We start from the raw sequence: 21,601 nt of genomic DNA, 5'->3' as shown, positions 1-21,601 counted from the left end.
CTTCAGTAATGTCATGGTCCGAGCGTGGGTTGGAAGAAGAATTTCCAGACCGGAAGTATTTTAGAAAAGAAAGTTTATTGAGAAGAAAGAGCAGAGTTAGTGAGGGACGCTGCAAATACAGCGGGCCGACTTCCTGATAGACCAGGGAGAGCCGATCCCCTTTGTGGGCTAGTGGCCAACTTTTATAGCCTCAAGACAAAGAAAATTCCTGCTGGCAGGATGGCATTAGGTGATTGGTCAGGATGCTACAAGGTTACTACATGGTGATTATTTTACCTAATATGGAGTTGGGGGGCTGTCCAGTTTAGATTAGGAGAGCCCATGGCAACAGTTGCTATGGGGGCTCGGTTAATTCCAGAATTTTTGTCCTGTGTCCTTGATGTAAGGTGTCCTTGATGTAGGGCTCCACAAGTAAGAAGATAGAAAGATATGTACAGATATTAAAACGTTTCAAAAATGCACAGTTCTCAGGAGGCTGCTGGGAGATGTGTCTTACCAAAACTAGGGAGTGAGTGAAGACAGAATACAACTCAGGGGAGGGAATGGGAATTCCCAAGGTTATGGTCAAAGCAGATTCTGGGACAAAAGCAAGAAGGGAGTGCAAGAAGGGAGGTCTGCCTCTGGAAAAAGATGAAATCAACGTTCCCTGATGTGGTTGAATATACGGAGAGGAAGTTTCCACTTCTGGGCAGAAAACAAAGAATTAATGGCTGAAATTATTGCAACTATGATAAAAATTATAAAACCACAGATTCATAAAACAAATCTAAAGTATGATTACTTAAAAGACTGCACTGGAACTTGTAATAATCAAATTTCTGAAAATCAATAAGATAAACTTATGTAGCTATAAGATGCATTACATACAGAGGAATGAACAATTTTAATCAGAAGACAATTGGACAACTGTTTTAGAGTGCTTTGAAAAATTGTCAATATACTATTTCATTTCTTGTAAAAATATCTCACAAAAAGGAAGCCATGATAAAAACATTTTTATACAAACAAAACCTATGAGCATTTATTGACAACAGACTACATTTTTTAAAAAGTTAAAGTTCTTCAACAAAAAGAAATGATGTCTTCTGAGAACTTAGATTTATATGAAGAAATAGAGAGCAAAAATGGTAAATATGCAGAGAAATATAAATCACTTGAATTTTTTAAATATAATTTATTGTTTAAGGCAAAAAAAAATAGTCGTGGAATTTGTAGGAAATGTAGAAGTGAAATTAATGGCAATAATATGACAAAGATTGGAAAGGGATGGTGGAAATATACCGTAATAAGATTCTTGCACTTTACATATTATTTGAATGAAGAGTTTGATAGAGATTTATGTTATAAAACAGACTGACCATGATAAAGGTAAAACAGAAGACAAAATGGTATACTAAAAATATTTACTTAATCTGAAAAAAGGCAGGAAAAGAACAAAAAACAAACGGGACAAGTAGAAAACAACAAGATAGTAAACTTAAACCCAACCATATCTCTAACTCTGTGAATTATGAATGGACTAAATTCACTATTGAATGGTAGGGATCTTCATACTGGATAAGTAAAAGAAAGACCAAATGAAGTACTATCCACAGAAATTTCACTCAAAAGGAAAACGTACAATTAGGTTCAAAGTAAGAGGATGGAAAAAGATATACTGTGTGCACACTAGTCATACAAAAGCTGGAATGGCCATATAAAATAGATAAAGAAGACCTCAAAGGCAGGAACTTTTAACAGCGATAAAGAGAAATATTTTATATTTATTAAAAGATTAATTCATGAAGAAGACATAACTCTCCTAAGTGTGTATGTACCTGATAATAAAAATCTCAAAATTTATGAAGTATGAAACAACAGAACAGAAAGGAAACATAAAAAGGTACAATTATTGTTGGAAATTTCAGTATTTCTCAGTAATTAATAGAACAAATAGAAAGAAACTCATTCAGGTTATTAAAAACTTGACCTCATTTTCATCAATTAGGTCAATTGACATATGGAACATTACACTCAACTGCAGAATACACGTTCTTTTCTAGTGCATATGGAACATTCACAAAGATGGACCATGTGCTGGACCATAAAAGAAATGACAGAAAAGATAAAAGAATTAAAAAACATGCAGAGTATGTTCTCTGATCATAATAGAATTTAATAAGAAACCAATAATAAAACTATAGCAGGAAAATACCCACATATTTAAAAATTAAATTATACATTTTTAACCCATGGATAAAATATGAAATAACAAGGAGAATTAGAAATATTTTAATTGAATTGTGATGAAAAATGCAACATTTCAAAATTTGTAGGATGCAGCTCAAGTAGTGCCTAAAGAGGGATTCATAGTTTTAACTTCTTGTATTAGAAAAGAAGTTTAAAAATTGAATAGCAAAGAGGAAGTGGGGACAACAATTACAGTCTTTAGAAGTGCTTTCTGTAAGTGGGAGCAGAGAAATAGGGCAGCAACTGATGGGTAATATTTGCCCATTTGTTTAAGTGGGAAAATTTTTTTCAATTTCTTTTTTTTTTTTAATTCATTTTTTATTAACGTATAGTTGAATTCGAATGTTGTGTTAATTACTGCTGTACAGCAAAGTGATTCAGTTATACATATATATAGATTCTTTTTCATATTCTTTTCCATTATGGTTTATCACAGGATATTGAATACAGTTCCCTGTGCTCTGCAGTAGGACCTTGTGGTTTATCCATCCTATACATAATAGTTTGCATCTGCTAATCCCAAACTCCCAATCCTTCCCTCTCCCACCCCCTTCCCCTTGACAACCACCAATCTATTCTCTACGTCCCTGATTCTGTTTCTGTTTCACAGACAGATTCATTTGTGTCATATTTTATATTCCTAAGTGGGAAAATTTTTAGCAAGTCTTATATGCTAAAGGAAGTGATCTACCAGAGAGGGTAAAATGAATGATGCAGGAAAAGGAAAATTGGAAGATTTTCCTTTGATAAATAAATGGGTAAAATGCTCATGTATTTTAAAAACAGGGAAGACAAGCTACATAGATCCAGAGACAAGTATATGGTCAAATGTGATAGAGAGAGCTTTGGAAGTCCTTCTCTTACCGTTTCTATGTTGGTTTTTATTATTATTATTATTTTTTTATAGCAGTTGAAATTGTCAGATGGTAGAGGTTTGAGGAGAGGGAAGAAGATATGAAATAGTTCTCTAAAATAGTGGGAGAAGGGATGGATTGGACAGATGTGGAATTCCTGGGCAAGGCTCACCTCCTGGATGATGTTATGGACTATGAATTTAAAGAAGGACCTATTTATCATCTATTTGTGTTTACGCCCAGCCAACAGTTCTTTGTTCTTTGCAGTAGACGGATCGTTGGATTCAGCAAGGTTGTAATTTTGCCTATAGAGTAGGCCTGGGTGAGGGAGGCAAGCAAACGGACTGTTTATACAAGGGTTTGGTTATTTTGGTGAAACGTTTGATGTAAGCTGATAAGAAGCAAAACGAAGATGAGGGTATAGAGGTAACAGGGAATGAAAATCGGTAGTGTCAATAGATTGAATTTGCTTATGATGTCAGACACTCATTGGAATTACCGTCCTAGACAGTGAGCTGGGAAGTAAGGGGCAGTGAAAGGACGGAAGGAGGGTGTCTTATATTGTGATATGTTTTCCAAGGTTCAGACACTTTACTTTTGAACATCTTGTTCACTCAATCTATCAGTAGATGTGTTCAATTTAAAGATTTGTTCAAAGCTAAGTCTCTTCTCTGAGTCGTTATAATGCAGGAAGCATAATTGATTTACCTTCTGGATAGCCTTTCTTTGCAGTGGTGAAAGAATTTGATTTTCTTAGCTGAACTAGGCATATGAATTTTTACTTAAAGTGATCTGGTTCTGAAAAAACCAATAGTGTCTGCTTTTCTCTTTTAGCTTTTTTGGCACTACTGATTTTTAGACTTCTTGGGAATAAAAAGAGAAAAGAACTACACAATAACACCCTCATTTATTAGCCATCACTAAATACCAGTTACAGGCTAGAGACTACTTATATATATTTATACATATTATGCATGTGATGGGTTTCTCACGACAATCCTGCAAGGAAGTTCTTACTAGCTCCAATTGGTAGATTAACAAACCAAGGCTCAGGTTAGCTATTTTATTTAATCTTCTAGGGATATAGGGTTAGTAGCTCACTGACGTTGTATTTATACCCTACTCTGTGTCAAAGAAAAACTGTACCAGGCAGAGTTAAACAGGCAAGGAAGACTAATAAAGGCTGTTGCTTCGTGGAGGGAGATTGAACTCAACTCCTCTGAAGCAAAAGGCTGGAGGATTTTTACACTCTGGGGTGAGCTAGCGGAAAAGCCCTGGGTTGGGGAGCTTGGTCAGTGTGATTAGGCCATCATTTGCTGACTGCTGTGTATGAAAGTTCAGCTGTCTTCTGGCCACAGAGAGTGGAGATCAGGAAGATTTCACCTCTGACGATCACATTTCAAAGAGATGACCTCCAGGCCCTTGAGAAAGACTTTTCTCTCTTGTAAATCTGGTGAGAGGCCAGGAGAAGATTTACATCTTGAAGGCACAGAGAAAGAATTTATAATTGAAAGTTTTCTAAAGTAAATGCTCTAAGAAAAGGGAGGCCAGGGGCCTATAGTTTTGAAGAAACCTGTCAGAAAGTCAAGCCTGGGGGAACTTTAAGGCCATCTTGGTCATCCAACTCCAAAGACTTGGTATTCTAACTCTCAGAAAAAGTTGTATCTTAGACCATATGGTTAGCTTTCCTCTTTTTTTTAAAAAAACTAATTAATTAAATTTACTTATTTTTTTTTTTGCCGCGTTGGGTATTCATTGCTGGGCGCTGGCTTTCTCTCATTGCGGCGAGCGGGGGCTACTCTTCGTTGCGGTGCGCAGGCTTCTCATTGTGGTGGCTTCTCTTGTTGCGGAGCACGGGCTCTAGGTGCGTGGGCTTCAGTAGTGTGGCACGCGGGCTCAGTAGTTGTGGCTCACAGGCTCTAGAGCGCAGGCTCAGTAGTTGTGGCGCATGGGCTTAGTTGCTCCACGGCATGTGGGATCTTCCGGGACCAGGGCTTGAACCCATGTCCCCTGCATTGGCAGACGGATTCTTAACCACTGCACCACCAGGGAAGCCCTAGCTTTCCTCCTAAATGTCAAAGATTTTTTTTTTTCTGATTATTACATGCATTTTGGAATATGTGGGATCTTAGAGTAGAATGCAAATAATCATTGAGCGCTCAGACAGTAATTTCCCTAGATGACCCTTTCAGAGAGCGCGAGAAAAGAACTGAAATAAAATGTCTGCAATTGCAGGGGAAGAAAAATAATCTTCCCTTAACATTCTCTCAATACCTTCCGTGGCTGAGAACCCCTGTAATAGAAGACTGCTTAAGGAGAGCAAAACAAACCGAAGCTTAATAACATGTATAACTCACGTGTACCTGGGCGATACCTAGGAAGACTGAGTAAAACTCCCCCAAAGGGTCCAAGCCACCACCTCAAATACTATCTTCAACTAAAGACAAAAAAAAGGAGTTGGGAGAGGGGAGGCTAGTTATGGGAGGTTATCAGGAAAGGTACAGTAAGGTTGTCATGCAGATTTAAGTCTGGTGCCTTCCTTACTGATACAGAGTTTCTTGTGATTTATAGTCATCCTTCTTGGTACAAAGAGAGAGATATCCTTACAAATGGAGATTTCCTTTTTGAATATAAATTGCCCTTACAAAAGGATAAATTCTACTCTGATTTAAGAACTCCTCCTGAGTCTGCTTTTTCTCAAAAATAATCAGCTCAAAATAATCCTTATGCTAAAGAGGCATATTTTGGTTAGCATATTCTGCTACCCTTCACAACTTAAACTTTTTTTTTTTTTTTAAGTTTGTTTTGTTTTAAGCAGATCCATTTGGGGCATTAAAACACTGTAATACGTAATCATTCTATTATTTTATTCCCTAGTTAAATGTACCTTAAATTCTTTAGAGAGGTTTTGCAATTTTATTTTGCTTTTTATTCAATCTAATGGTTAACCTGTTCTCAAAAAGATCTTTCTCACCAATTCATAAAATCACAGAATTTTAAACTGTGGCTTTTAAACTTACTAGGACTCCCTGGGGTCACTAGTATTAATTTGTGTTTTAATCTGTCCGGAAATACCTTTTGGTAAATTCTTGACAGATCATCACTGGACTTCAGTTACACAGTTTCATGATAGCCTAGACTTTTTATGAATCACTTTCATTATTATTCATTTGACATTTGTCAATGATTTTTATGAAGTTTTGAGCACTATGGTCATAACTTTGTTAAAAAGAATAAATAAATGAAGGAGACTCAAGAGGATTACAGTCTGGAGTTGGATTTGGTGTTCAGGGCGGATTCCTCCAGAACCTGGGAGAGGATTTAAATAAGCCAAAGGCACTATGCAGGGCTTTGAATAAGTGGCTGGAACTCAGACCAACAAGCACTAGAAAACAGTATAGGATTTCAGCTCTGAGAAGCACAGTCCAAAATAGATTCTGTATAAGGAAAGAGAAAGTAAACATGTGAACTGACTATAGCTGACTTGCTTCTCAGTCCCAAAATTTCCAGTGACATTCTAAGAATACGTTCTATCTAGAAATTCAGACAGGCAGTCAGGTTTTTTGCCAGTACATATCTGTGAGAATTAGTATACTCTCAGAAATCAAAGGTAGGATTACAATCCCTGAGAAGTCATTGTCAAGAGCAAGGGAGTACAAGTAATCTTAAAGCTGGAATCCAAGATAATTTTTCAGTCTGTCCAAAAACAAAATACAACCCAGTACATTTGAAGATCTAATTGGCTTTAATAGGGGATCCGTGAATCAGGCAACATCCCATCTAGCAACTAGTAGGGAGCTCTGAGGAGTGGTAGAAAATGGAAGGATTTTATAGAAAGGAGGATGGATCCAGGAAGTCATTACAAAAGAAAGAAAGGGATATTTGGGGCCAGGAGATCAGCAAGGGGTTTACCTTGCAGATTACCTCTTCTTGCTCTGGTGGAGTTGGAGAAGGGCCCACGTGACATCATACCTCACTGGTGCTGACCAGAAATTTCCAAACTGATTGATTAAGATTACACTTCTTGGGCTTCCCTAGTGGCACAGTGGTTGAGAATCTGCCTGCCAATGCAGGGGACACGGGTTCGAGCCCTGGTCTGGGAAGATCCCACATGCAGCGGAGCAACTGGGCCCGTGAGCCACAATTACTGAGCCTGCACGTCTGGAGCCTGTGCTCCGCAACAAGAGAGGCCGCGATAGTGAGAGGCCCGCGCACCGCGATGAAGAGTGGCCCCCGCTTGCCGCAACTAGAGAAAGCCCTCGCACAGAAAAGAAGACCCAACACAGCCATAAATAAACAAACAAACAAACAAACAAACAAACAAACCCAAAGTTTAAAAAAAAAAGATGACACTTCTGGTAAAGGTCAGAAATGCAGGTTAGGTATTAAATCTAAGGTTGGTATCATGGACTTTAGCACAAGTGATGCCATTTTGGGCCTGGGGTTTTTCTCTTTAACAGGTCCCAGACATAATGTAAAAACTGTTCTGTTTAAACATGGCAGGAAGATAAAATTATGCTAACAGCTCTATGAGTTTTGATACCAAGGTCCAGAATGCAAGACTAAAGCTTCTTTAATTATTCTTGCCTCTGGTGCAGATTATTTTTGAAGACCGAGTTACTGCTGAGCCTATAGGTGTTTGACTAAAACTAGATGGCCTGATCATTTGCTTTCTGATAGTTTCTTAGTCTAAAAGGCAGCAATGTATTTTAATGTTTTTGTAACTTAAGGGTTTTGGTGATACGTTTTGTTTTCAAGTATTTTATTTAAGAACATTCTGAATTACTTTTGTATTTATAATAAGTATATATCAAATTTGAGGCCTGCTTCTCCAAAGATATCAATTACAATTAACTACAATGAAATCTTGTAGTTTTTTAATTCAGTCATAAAGTTAGACCAACTAATTATAGATGATATATGTTATAGATACTTTGTATCAGAATTGCATTTCATCCCTTACATTGTAGACATCTATATATGTAATCTAACCTTATAATTTATGACAACTTAAATGTGAATAAAACAGATCTATGTACTCAGGTGCTTTTGAGTCTAATCTAATGCAAAGTCTTTACAAGCTTTTCTGTGTGTAAATTGTTCTCTGGGCAAGGATTATATTTAACAAGAATTTTTTATAAAACAACACATTTGAGTGTTTCTAGGAAAGATTTGTTATCCAGTTTGTGGCAAGACTTTTTACTCTCTCTTGTATAAATGTTTTGTCTTTGTTCAGTTGCCTATGAATATTTATTTTCAAATATTAAGTTTCATAATTCAGTTTTAATTTATAAATTAGTGTCATCTTATAAAAGTATCCAATAGATAAATTAGCAAAATATACTCAAAATGTAAAAAAATAAGTCTATCATTTCTTTTTTTTTTTTTAAAGTCTATCATTTCTAAGGGCTATAGATGTATTTTATAAATTGAAAATTGGGTTGAAAGTGACCTTTGACCTTTGACCAGACCAATATCTTACCGTTTTCTGGGTCACAGTCTCTGTTTGAGACTGTAAGGAGAATTACAAATTCTTATGGAGGACAGGGAAACAATCCATGTATAAAATTTCACTTGAAATGTCTCAATTCCTTCATGGTCATTTGGAGTTCAGTTAAAAAAAATACCTGCAGTAGATACGGTGATTTATTTTAGGTCCTTAACGTGCCAACAATAATTTTTACATGCTTCAAATTATTAAAGTTGAATTTTATGAAGACATTTTAGTCAATTTGATTTTTAGGTGAACTGAATATAGGTGAAATGTTCTGTTTTTACAGTAGCAATGGACACTAGGATGCCCTAAACATACCCTATGCTACTACCTCCCTTTATTATCATAGGTTGCTTATTCCAAAGTTGGTACAGTTGGCACTTCTACTTTTTGGTTACAATTAAATAGAGTATCTTTTTTGAGGACTAGTTTGTCAGCAAGGAAAGTTAAAAAAAATTAATATCATCCTCTACTTTTAGAAGAATGAATTAAAAATCTTGTTTCTGTGCCAATTTTATTACCTGTAGTAGGAAAATATTTGTTTTCTGTTCCTTATGTGAAATTTATGCTGTAGTGTACTGATCTTTTTTCCTTTTTTCTCACTTAATGCAACGCTCACAGGATCATAGATGTTGCTTATATCTTGGTAGGGCACTATGCATGAATAAAATAAAGAAGGCTTCTGGGCCTTTACGATAGGTACTTCATCCCATCTTTCTGCTGAACTGAAATATTTGCTAAATGCTTTCTATGTGTTGCTGGTCTTTATATTATTTCACTGAATGCTCACAAGATCCCTATGAAATAAATATTGTTTTTCTTATTCATCTGTGAAATGCAAATGAAAGCTAGGTGCTAGGGTTGTGCTTAGGGTGAGTAAAATACAGACATGGCCCTTGACTTCATGGCGCTCATGGTTTAGTGGGGATAAACTTGAAAAAAAATATGTGGGGTTAATGGTATGATCAGGCAGAGACAGAATACAGTGGGAACAAGTACCGTGGACTTCAGTCCGAAGAAAGGACTTCCTAGAGTGAATGACAAATGGTTCCAGGTAGATTGTTCCACGTGGGAAATCCTGGAGTCTCAGGAGGGGAGAATGCCTTGTCATTGGAATAAAGAATCCAAAGGCTGGGCAAGTAGTTTGGGGACAGTTGAGTAAACGGTCTTGCAAGCCTTGTTAAGAAGTTTGGACTTGATACTGAGAGTAATGAAAGCCAATGTTTCAGGCGTACAGCAAAGTGATTCAGTTATACATACATACATATATATGCACATATATGTATATACACATATACATATATACTTTTTCAGATTCTTTTTCATTGTAGGTTATTACAAGATAATGAATATAGTTCTCTGTGCCATGCAGTAGGTCCTTGCTGTGTATCTAGTTTATATATAATAGTGTGTATATGTTAATCCCAAACTCCTAATTTATCTCTCCCCTCCCCCTGCTATACCCTTTGGCAACCATAAGTTTGTTTCCTATGTCTGTGAGTCTATTTCTGTTTTGTAAATAAGTTCATTTGTATTATACTTTTAGATTCCACATGTAAGTGACGTCATATGATATTTGTCTTTCTCTGTCTGACTTACTTCACTTAGTCTGATAATATCTAGGTCCGTCCATGTTGCTTCAGATGGCATTATTTCATCCTTTTTTATGGCTGAGTAATATTGTATTGTGTATATATAGACCACATCTTTTTTTATTGAGGTATTTATTGATTCACAATGTTGTGTTAATTTCTGCTGTACAGCAAAGTGATTCAGTTATACATATATATACATTCTTTTCCATATGGTTTATCACAGGATATGGAATATAGTTCCCTGTGCTATATATGGCTTTATTGTTTATCCATTCTATATATAGTAGTTTGCATCTGCTAACCCCAAATTCCCACTATATATATATATATATATATATATATATATATGCATACAGACTTGATGACATAGAGAACAGACTTGTGGTTATATGTAAAAAATGCCATATCTTCTTTATCCATTCATCTGTCAGTGGACATTTAGGTTGCTTCCACATCTTGGCTTTTGTAAATAGTACTGCTGCGAACTACAGACTGTCTTCCAAAGTGCCTGTGCCATCTTGCATTCCCACCAGCAATGAATGAGACTTCTACTACTCCACATCCTCACCAGTATTTGGTGTTGTCACTGTTTTAGATTTTAGTCATTCTAGTAGGTGTGTTGTGGTATTTCATTGTTGTTTTAACTTGCAGTTCCTAACAACATAATATGTTGAGCATCTTTCCATATGCTTGTGTGTCATCTGTGCATGCTTTTGGTGAGATGTCTGTTCAGATCTTTTGCCCATTTTTAAATTGTGTTGTTTGTTTTCTTGTTATTATCTACTTCATTTATCCTATCAGAAACTTTATATTTAAAATGCATCTCTTCTTAGTAGCTCATAGTTGGGTCTTACTTCTTTTGTCCTTTTGATATTCTTTATGTTTTAGTATGTTTAGTCCATTAACGTTTAATATCATCATTCTTGTGGTTGGCTGTAAGTCTAAATTGTTTTCTGTTTTTTCCCACTGATTTTTGTTCCTCTGTTTCCTCTTTTCTACTTTTTTAAAAATTATTTGAATTTTTTTTGGAATTTGAGTTTAATATACTTATTGGCTTTTTAGAAATACCTTTTGAATATTTTTTAGTGACTGTTCTAGGGACTACAATACACTTCACTAACTTTTTATAGTCTAATTCATGTTAATATTATACCACTTCTTAAAATGAGATACTTTGCCTTTATTCCTCTTCTGCTGTAATTGTCCTTTCTGTTGTAATTGTCAGATGTCAGTTATCTTTATAAATCTGAAACCCCACAGACAATTCTATAAATTTTGCTTTAGACAGACATATATTTTTAAGAAATTAAGAGGAAAATAGTCTTTTCTATTCATTCTAATGGTAACCATTTCTAATACTCTTCTTTGGTTTCTGAAGTTCTAACTTTCCCTCTGGTATCATTTCCCTTTAGCTTGAAGGAGTTTCTTACACTTTTCTTGTAGTATGATTTTGATGGCAGCACATTTTGTTAGATTTTATTATTGGAAAAGTCCTTTATTTCACGTCTTTGAAGGATTTTTCTCTATACATAAAATGCTGGTTTCACAGTTTTTTTTGTTTTGTTTCCTCATCATTCTGAACTTTAGGCTATTGTTTCATTGTCACCTGGTTTCCATGATTTTGATGAGAGTCCTTGGTCTTATGACTGTTTTTCTTTGGCTGCTTTTGAGATAGTATCTTTATGTTTGGTTTTCAACAGTTTGACTACAATGTGCTTAGGTGTGGTTATTATTTAGTGTACATAATTTGGGATTTGCTGAACTCCTTAAACTTGTAAATTTGTGTCTTTCATAAAACTGGGAGGTTTCTGACCATTATTTCTTCAAATAATTTTCTGCTTTAATTTATCTTTTGTTTCTTTCCTGGGAGTCCAATTACATTACTTAAGGTGTTTTCACATTTGTTCCAAAAGTCCCTGAACTCTGTTCCTTTTTCCATTCCTATTTTCTTTGTTTTTCAAATTGGATAAATTCTATTGATCTGTGATCAAGTTCACTTACTCTTTCCTCTGTCATTTCCATTCTATCTCAAAGTCCCTCCAGTGAATATTTTTCAGATATTTTAGTTTTCTATTTAATTTTTAAAGTATTTTCTATTACTCTACTGATTTTTTTCTCTGTTTATTACAAGCATTATTTTCCTTTACCTCACTGATTTTAGTTATAAGAGCTGCTTTAATCCTTGTCTGATAATTTTAATATCTAGATCATCCAGAGGCTAGCAGCTATTGGGTATTGTTTTATTTGTGTGTTTCCTATGAAAATAGGTCACATTTTTCTGCCACTTCACATATTCAGTAATTTTGCATTGTTTTCTGTTTATTGTGCTTTGTGGCGAAGCCTTGGATTCTCTTGTATTCCTCCAAGAGTATTGATGTTCTTGTTTTAGAAAGCAGTTAATTTGATCCAACTCAAAAGGAAAACTCTGTCACCCTTGCAGTTGGCAGTGATTCAAATCTTAGTTCAGGTTGCTTTTATTCGGCCCCATGCATGCACGGTTCAGGGGTCAGCCAATGTTGTGTAAATTTTTACACACAGTCTGTGGTTTCTCTTCTCTGCCTCTCCATATTCTGGTATTTCCCAGTCAGCCAGAGCAATGTTTAACCAAATACCTGGGCACCCTGTGACCTGGTCAAGTTGATACATAAAATTAACTATCACACCATATTAGGCTCGTTGTTATGTTTTGGAAGACACACACTGTTCACGTAAAAAATTCTGGTTTACTCTTCATTAACTTTCATGCAACTTAAAGTTACAAACCATTGACAACAGTTTCTTCTTTCTGCACTGTAGTCCCTCAGATCTACCTGTATTTTTAATCCTCCTTTTCCCTAATAGTATTGTCAGATAAAACTTTCTGTGATGATGAAAATGCTCTATATTCTATATCTCCACTATCCAATATAGCTTTGAATTTGCTGCATGTTGCTTTGAACTCTTGACATGTAGCTAGTGTGATAAAGAATTGAATTCTTAATTTTAATTAATTTTATTAAATTTAAGTTTAAACAGTCACATTTGGCTAGTGGCTATTGCATGGACAGTGCTACACTAGAACATATTTTTGCTTTCTTTGTTAAAATGTATTAGTTATCTGCATGTCCTCTTTGGGAAAATATCTATTCAGGTCTTCTGTCCATTTTTTTATTCAGGTTGTTTGGTTTTTGATGTTGAGTTGTGGGAACTGTTTATATATTTTGGATATTAACCCTTTTTGGTCATATCATTTGCAAATATTTTCTCCCATTCTGTATATTGTCTTTTCACTTTGGTGATTGTTTCCTTTGCTGTGCAAAAGCTTTTAAGTTTAACTAGTTCCCATTTGTTTATTTTTGCTTTTATTTCCTTTGCTTTAGGAGATGGATCCAAAAAAATATTGCTACAATTTATGTCAAAGAGTACTCTGCCTATGTTTTCCTCTAGGAGTGTTATGGTTTCTGGTCTGACAGTTAGGTCTTTAATCCATTTTGAGCTTATTTTTGTGTATGGTGGTAGAGAATGTTTTAATTTCATTCTTTTACATGTAACTGTCCAGTTTTCCCAGCACCACTTATTGAAGAGACTGTCTTTTATCCACTGTATATTCTTGTCTCCTTTGTTGTAGATTAATTGACCACACATATGTGAGTTTATTTCTGGGCTCTCTATTCTGTTCCATTGATCTATGTGTCTGTTTTTGTGCCAGTACCATACTGTTTTGATTAGCTTTGTAGTATTGTCTGAAGTCAGGGAGTGTGATTCCTCCAGTTCTGCTCTTCTTTCTCAAGACAGTTTTGGACATTTGGGGTCATTTGTGTTTCCATACAGATATTAAGGTTATTTATTCTAGATATGTTAAAAATGCCATTGGTATTTTGATAGGGATTGCAGTGAATCTGTAGATTACTTTGGGGAGTATGGTCATTTTAACAATATTAATTCTTCCAGTCCAAGAACACAATATATCTTTCCATCCATTTGTGTGGTCTTCAGTTTCTTTCATCAATGTCTTACAGTTTTCAGAGTACAGGTCTTTTATCTCCTTATTCCTAGATATTTTATTCCTTTTGATGCGATGGTAAATGGGATTATTTCCTTAATTTCTCTCCCTGAAATTTTGTTGTTAGTGTATAGAAAAGCAACAGATTTCTGTATATTAATTTTGTATCCTGCAATTTTACCAAATTCATCAATGAACGCTAGTAGTTTTCTGGTGGCATCTTTAGGATTTTCTATGTATAGTATCATGTTATCTGCAAACAGTGACAGTTTTACTTCTTCCTTTCCAGTTTGGAGTTCTTTTATTTTGTTTTCTTCTATGATTTCTGTGGCTAGAGGACACACAGATAGCCATCAGGAACATGAAAAGATGCTCAGTATCACTAATCATCAGGGAAATGCAAATCAAAACCACAATGAGATATCACCCACACCTGTCAGAATAACTATTATCAAAAAGAACAAAAATAGTAAATGTTGGTGAGGGTGTGGAAAAGAGGGAACGCTCGTACACTCTTGGTGGGAAAGTAAATTGGTGCAGCCACTGTGGAAAACAGTACGGAAGTTTCTCAAAAAACTAAAAATAGAACTACCGTATGACCCAGCAGTTCCACTCCTGGTTATACATCTGAAAAAAAACTAAAACACTAATTCAAAATGATACATGCACCCCACTGTTCATGGGAGCATTATTTACAATTACAAAGATATAGAAGCAACCTAAGTGTCCATCAACAGATGAAAAGATAAAGAAGATGTGGTACATATATAGAATGGAATATTACTCAGCCATAAAAAAGAATGAAAAGTTGCCATTTGCAGCAACATGGATGGACTTGGAGGGTATTATGCTCAGTGAAATAAGTCAGACAAAGACAGATGCTGTATGATATCATTATATGTGGAATCTAAATAATACAACAAACTAGTGAATATAACAAAAAAGAAACAGACTACCATTTATTGAGAACAAACCTAGTGGTTACCAGTGGGGAGAGGGGTAGAGGGAGGGCAATATTGGGGTAGGGGATTAAGAGGTACAAACTATTATGTATAAGATAAGCTGTACAACGCAGGGAATATAGCCAATGTTTTATAATAACTATAGATGGAGTATAACCTTTAAAAGTTGTGAATCACTATATTGCACACCTGTAACTTATATAACGTTGTATATCAACTATACTTCGATAAAAAAGTAAATAAATAAAATAAATGTAGCTGAGTAGCAAATTTCTCCAATACAGTTGTCCCTTTGTATCTGAGGGTTTTGCATCCTCGGATTCAACCAACTGTGGATCAAAAATATTTGAAAAAAAAATGCCAGAAATTTTCAAAAAGTAAAACTTGAATTTACTGCCTGCCAGCAACTATTAACATCATATTTATATTGTATTAATTATTATAATAATCTAGAGATGATTCAAAGTATATGGGAGGAGGTATATAGGTTATATGCAAATACTATGCCATTTTATTTTTTTAATAAATTTATTTATTGTATTTATTTATTTTTGGCTGCGTTGGGTCTGTTGCTGCCTGCGGGCTGTCTCTAGTTGTGGTGAGCAGGGGCTACTCTTCATTGTGGTGCACGGGCTTCTCATCGTGGTGCCTTCTATTGTTGCAGAGCACGGGCTCTAGGCACACAGGCTTCAGTAGTTGTGGCACGTGGGCCCAGTAGTTGTGGCTCACAGGCTTAGTTGCTCCGCGGCCTGTGGGATCTTCCCAGACCAGGGATCAAACCTGTGTCCCCTGCATTGGCAGGCGGATTCTTATCCACTGTGCCATCAGGGAAGCCCCCAGTACTATGCCATTTTATATGAGGGACTTGAGCATCCTTGTATTTTATTATCCATGGAGAGTCCTGGAAACTGAGGGACAGCTGTAATTTGCTTTGATTTATTCAGTTAATTAAGTAATAATTTATAGGGTGACACTATGTGTAAAATTTCATGGTAAGCATGATTTTCACTGCCTTTCTCAGTCTTAGCATCTTTTTTAAAAGATCTTTTTTCTGTTTTTTTTTAATATCTGAAAGTTATTGGTCTTCCAACACATACACACAGTCAAAATCCTTTTATCTTTACTGTCATATAAAAAGTAAACTCATGTGTTCTCCTCACAGATAGTCACTGCAGTCATTCCCCTTTAACCAATCTTTCTAACTATGTTAAAATTATTTTATGTCCATATTTTTTTTCCATGGAAACTGTTATTACAGACTAACAGTTGTGCTGCATTTCTGAAGGTTTCTGCCCCTCAAGTATTTTCTGGGAAAATTATTTTTAAGCTTGTCAAGAGACTTCCCTCTTAATCTCTGCTAATTTCCTAAGTGTTGATAATTACTACTGATTGAATTAGGTATTGTTGATCTCTTTTATAGAAATAATAACTATCTTTAATAGTAAGACCTCACAATGAATGATTTTATATGCTTAATTTTAAACTGTAGATATGACCATTTCACACACTGATGATTTTTACTTAATATATTATAAAATTTTCAATTTGTCTCATGATATTTTGATTTTTATCATTTCAGGACCACCAAACAATTTTGAGAGCATGGGCTGTAAAAGATTTTGCTCCAAATTGCCCTTTGTATGTCCAGATCTTAAAGCCTGAAAATAAATTCCATATCAAATTTGCTGGTAAGTTTGGCCTCGAATGAGATCCTTTGAATTGCCTCAAATTCCCATTTTGATTGTAAGAGTTATGTCTCTGAAGTTAGTGGTAACTTATTACATTCATGTTTCTGTAGAACAGAAGAATTTCCTTTTTATCATCTACTTGTTATGAGGATTTATTCACTTTAAAATGTGAATCTTTGTGGTGAATTTTTACTTTTTTATATAATTTGGTGATTTTTAGTAACCGAACTTGCTGGATACGTTAGTAAGCTTGAATAGATTAGCCGTGATTAAGTTGAGTACATAATATAGACACAGGTTTCAAATGTTATACGTATTAATTTATACTTATGTTTACATATAGATAGACAATACTTTGCTATAGATCATTTTATATACATATAAACTTACCACGGAATAGAATAATATAATATATTCAAGTATTTTAAATAGACTTAATTTGGGGGTAGATTTTGAAAACAATTCAAGAACAAGTTACATGTGAATTTTTCATTCAGGCGCTGCTTTTAAAATAATTATCCACAAGACATTAAACTGTTAGAAAATTGAACAGTAAAATGGTACTTTATTTTTTTCTTAAGTGCTTCTGTAGGAATTAATTTTGATCCAGGCAGTAATTTATATACTTTTTTTTTCAAATATAAGAACCATTTTTATAAAATTTCACCTTAATGGTCTAAACCTTCAAAAGTCGTTAAAATGTAAATCATTTTAAGTATGCATTTGCAAAATGTATGTCCTTCAGAAGATGTATTCACATACCTTAAAATGCTTACCTATTAGTATATGATATTTAAAAGAAACATTATAAACACTAAGAAATTTTAAAATAATGATGAGAATCATGAAATTATTGCTATTCAATTTTCTCTGACTCATCTTTTAACCTTGCTGCTAATGACATCACTTTTTTCTAAAAAAGTATAGGAAACAACTTAAAGCAATGACTCTCAACTTTGGCAGCATTTTGCAATCTGTTTTGAAGATTTTTTTTTAAAGTACTAACCAAAGATTCTGAGAATTTAAATGGTTTCTGAGAATTTAAATGGTTTAGATGGTGCCAGGGTTTCTTTAAGCCTGTTTCCTAAACCGAAAATTAAAAGTAACAGTACCTCCTTTGTAGACAATCTTTTGAAATTGAATGGAAAAATACATGTAAAGTATTCCATTCTTGGCCAGCTACATTTGTTATTAACATTCAAGAAGTGCCAATTATTTATCTAAAAAAACCTTTGTAACTAAGCTGCCTTATTTTTATTATTATTTAGGAAAAGAATATTTTTGCAAAATTTTCATACCTCATAATGACTTGCTATGATAAAATTTTTAGGAAGGTAGTAATGGCACAGCACTAAAGTTCTTAAAAATATATTTAACTTTGAGTGCCAACATTTAAGATTTAGCTCAGCATATTAGTATTTTTGCTTCTATATTTTTCTCTTGTTAAATGGCCATAATAATATAATGTCTCTATTCCATTGTTTAGAATTAGCAGTAAGGATTAAATAAATAATATTTAATAAGACATATTAGGTCTTCAATAAATGAATATTGAATGTGGATCTTAAAACAATATGTAGTTTGGGAAAACAATTTTTAATTTTGAATGTGCTATAACTAAAATTCAGAGCAGATTTTAGTTTTTCTCCCTTTAGCAAGCCACTGATGTGCTCACAACACACCAAACTCACTGAAATTGTCTATTTTTACAAACAAAAAATTACAAAGACGATTTGAATTGATTCTCTTTCACATCCTTATTTTGCTGTTATTTCGATAAATCCATCAAAATGAAGTTTTAAAATTCTATCCCAATAGTTTATCTCATTATTTCTCATTGATGGCATCTGCTGAAATTCGTTTTAATAATGTCTGTATTCTTTTATGGCTGAGATTAAAACATCTCAGAGGAACTCTTTTTATAATATGAAAAGATGAAAGCACCCTGGTTTCATTAAAATGCCATAAGAAACAGTTTGGGGTGATGTATGAGACTCTCAAACCAATATAATATGCTTTATATCTCAGCATGAGGTTAAAAAGATTATGGACTTAACCTTTCAAAAGGCAGTGTATCAAGCTGTCATTTAGTTGGTGTGGTAGTTTGTTAAAATAATGGCTTCCAGTGAGCCACGCTCCCTGGGTCTGTGTCCTGTTGTGATTCCGCGTTGCGGCTTCTTCCATGAGGAGGTGGAATCTATTTCTCCACCCTTTGAGTATGAGTTGTCCTGTCACTTGGCTTTGACCAATGCACCGTGACAAAAGCTGCATTGTGTGACTTTAGAAACTAAGCCTTAAAAGGCCATCCAGCCTTTGCTTGCCTTTCACGGGAACACTACCCAGAGACTGCTTGTGAAGAATCCCGATTTAGTCTTTCCAAGGATGAAAAATCACATGGAAAGTGAGGCTCATCCATCCCAGGCACCCCACCTCCCTAGCTCCCAACTCACCCATCAACCAACCCAAAAAACCATGCTGACCCACAGAATGTTGAGAAATGAAATGATTATTTTAAGTCACTAAGTTTTGGAGCCATTTGTTATACAGCAATAGATAATGAATACTGTTTGTAATAAAATAATAATTGCTTTAATCTTAAATCATATTTACTTGGTAATATTCATTATACTTTTGTCCTTGTGGTCTCATGAGTATTAAATAGCATGATTCCAATTATCACGAGATATAAAATATACTTTTATTTCCATTTATTTAATTACTTTCTTCAATTCCCCTAAATTGTGGAACTCCTAGCATGACTATCATTGATGTATTTTTTTTAAAGTAAATCCACATTTTTAAAATATGAAAGGGAGGAACTTCAAAATTCAACGGATATGTATGGAAAATATTAGAAAGCAAAAACAATGTAGCAACCTAGTAACTATTACTTTATGCAGATATACCATTTATATAATTTATGGATCATTTTCTCCTGAACAAAAAGACTGTAAGCATTCATTAAAGTAAATTATGGAATTGTTACACTATTATTTGAATGAATTATTATATGAATTATTATAGTATTAATTATAAATACGATTATCTTCTACACTTTGATCAGATTCACAGAAGAAAAGTCCATATGGACATGATTTCAGCAATTGAAAAGATATGCTCTTACTCATGTCAACAAGAGAGAAAGTTAACATAGTGACCCTAGAGTTAGAAAGAACAAAATCCTCGGCAGAATAATAGTTACAATAAAAGATTTCTGAATAAGAGCCCAAGTACAAATTGTAATGATTCAAATAAAATAAAAATATCCTTCACAGATAATTTGATTCTTTTAATCACCACAATTTTCAAGAAGAAAATAAACTCAAATTGGTTCATAGAAGAACAGTATTTATTTTCAGCAGTTTGCCCCTTTTTATAATAAATTTGTCAAAGTGAATAGATACATATTGCAAATTATGGAATGAGGCTGACCCCAGTCAAATCTTCGTTCTACTATGTAATGACTGCATGATCTCAGGCTTCTCGATCTCTCAAGCTTGAGTTCTTCAATATGTACAGTGAGGGTAATAAGAGCAACTATCCCATAGGGTTGTTATGATTAAAAAAAAATACTCAAAAGAACATCAGCCACTAGTAATTAGTATCTATCAAATTGATGATTGTCATGAATCTTGAATACCTATGTCTCAGCCTCCTAATAAGTCTGTATTATCTTTGTCTCCGGAAAAGTAACTGAGGGTTTCCCATGAAGCTTTACAAAGAGCTTATTATAGACATTCAAAGAGCACGTAATTTTCAACTTGCACGTATTTTCCAGAGGACAGAAAAAGAAAGATGTCTCCCTAACTCATTGTATGGGATTATGGCCTTGATACAAAACTCATTAAGCATAGTATGGGCAACGATAATTAGAGACCAATTTAATTGATTAACATAGTTGAAAAATTATAGAAAATATATTAGCAAAGTAATGTATTTAAAAAATAATGTATCATCACCAAGTTGGAATTATTCTAGAAGTAGACCATCATTTTAAAGGAGAAAATATTATTATTACTTCAATGGATACAAAAAAGCATTTGAGAGAGAATTCAACATCCCTTCAAAATTTTGAAAAAAGAAAAATATAAAATGCTAGGAAGCCACAAGTAAGGAACTCCTTAACCTAAGGCAAGTTATCTACAGAATAACCTAGAGGAAAACAAATATTGAATGGTCACATATTGAGAGTCTGTCTTTAAGATTATGTACAAACAAGGATGCCTACTAAAACCACTTTTACTCAGTATTGTCCTGGAAATCCTAAGGCATGCGGTAAGACTACAAAAATAAATAAAAGGAATAAATATTGGAAAAAGAGAAATAAAATTGCCATTATCCACATATCATGAGATTTTCTACAAAGAAAATTCAAGAGAATTTTCTTTTCTTCCTAGAATGCCTTTTCCTTAGGGGAGCTCATCCATTTATTTGATTTCCAAAATTGAGTCTCTCCCTCAAATATCCACTATGAACTCCTGTCTTGTCCCTCTAACTGAATAGTCAGTGTCTCCTGTTAGGTTTCTAATAGCTGTCTCAAAATTAAGATATCTAGAGATAGTTACTGATTTTCCCTGACCTAAAATCTGTTTCACCACCATTCTTCCCAGCAGCATCTATTAATGCTTAGAACTCAAGCCCAAAACCCAGGAGTCTTTCATTCTTCCATTGTTTGTATCCAGTCCACCAAGTGGTGTATGGTTCCACTCCCTGAATATCTCAGGCTTATCCACAGACACAACCCTTGTCCATGGCATAATCATGTTTTACTTAGGCTGTTTCAAAACACTCCCTTTC

General features: G+C 34.4%; 1 protein-coding gene across 2 annotated transcripts in view; it reads left to right on the top strand.

Annotated features, from left to right (window-relative positions):
• Positions 1–21,601, top strand: part of KCNT2 (potassium sodium-activated channel subfamily T member 2) — a 368,862-nt gene that overhangs the window by 199,116 nt on the left and 148,145 nt on the right. For both annotated transcript variants that reach the window (XM_068538563.1, XM_068538562.1), the window contains exon 13: positions 16,696–16,804. In XM_068538563.1, the coding sequence (XP_068394664.1) occupies positions 16,696–16,804 (109 nt within the window). The remainder of the gene's footprint in view (positions 1–16,695; positions 16,805–21,601) is intronic.

The sequence above is a fragment of the Eschrichtius robustus genome, chromosome 3, assembly GCF_028021215.1.
Source record: "Eschrichtius robustus isolate mEscRob2 chromosome 3, mEscRob2.pri, whole genome shotgun sequence".
Lineage (NCBI taxonomy): Eukaryota > Metazoa > Chordata > Mammalia > Artiodactyla > Eschrichtiidae > Eschrichtius > Eschrichtius robustus.
This window is presented reverse-complemented; position numbering and strand designations above follow the sequence as displayed.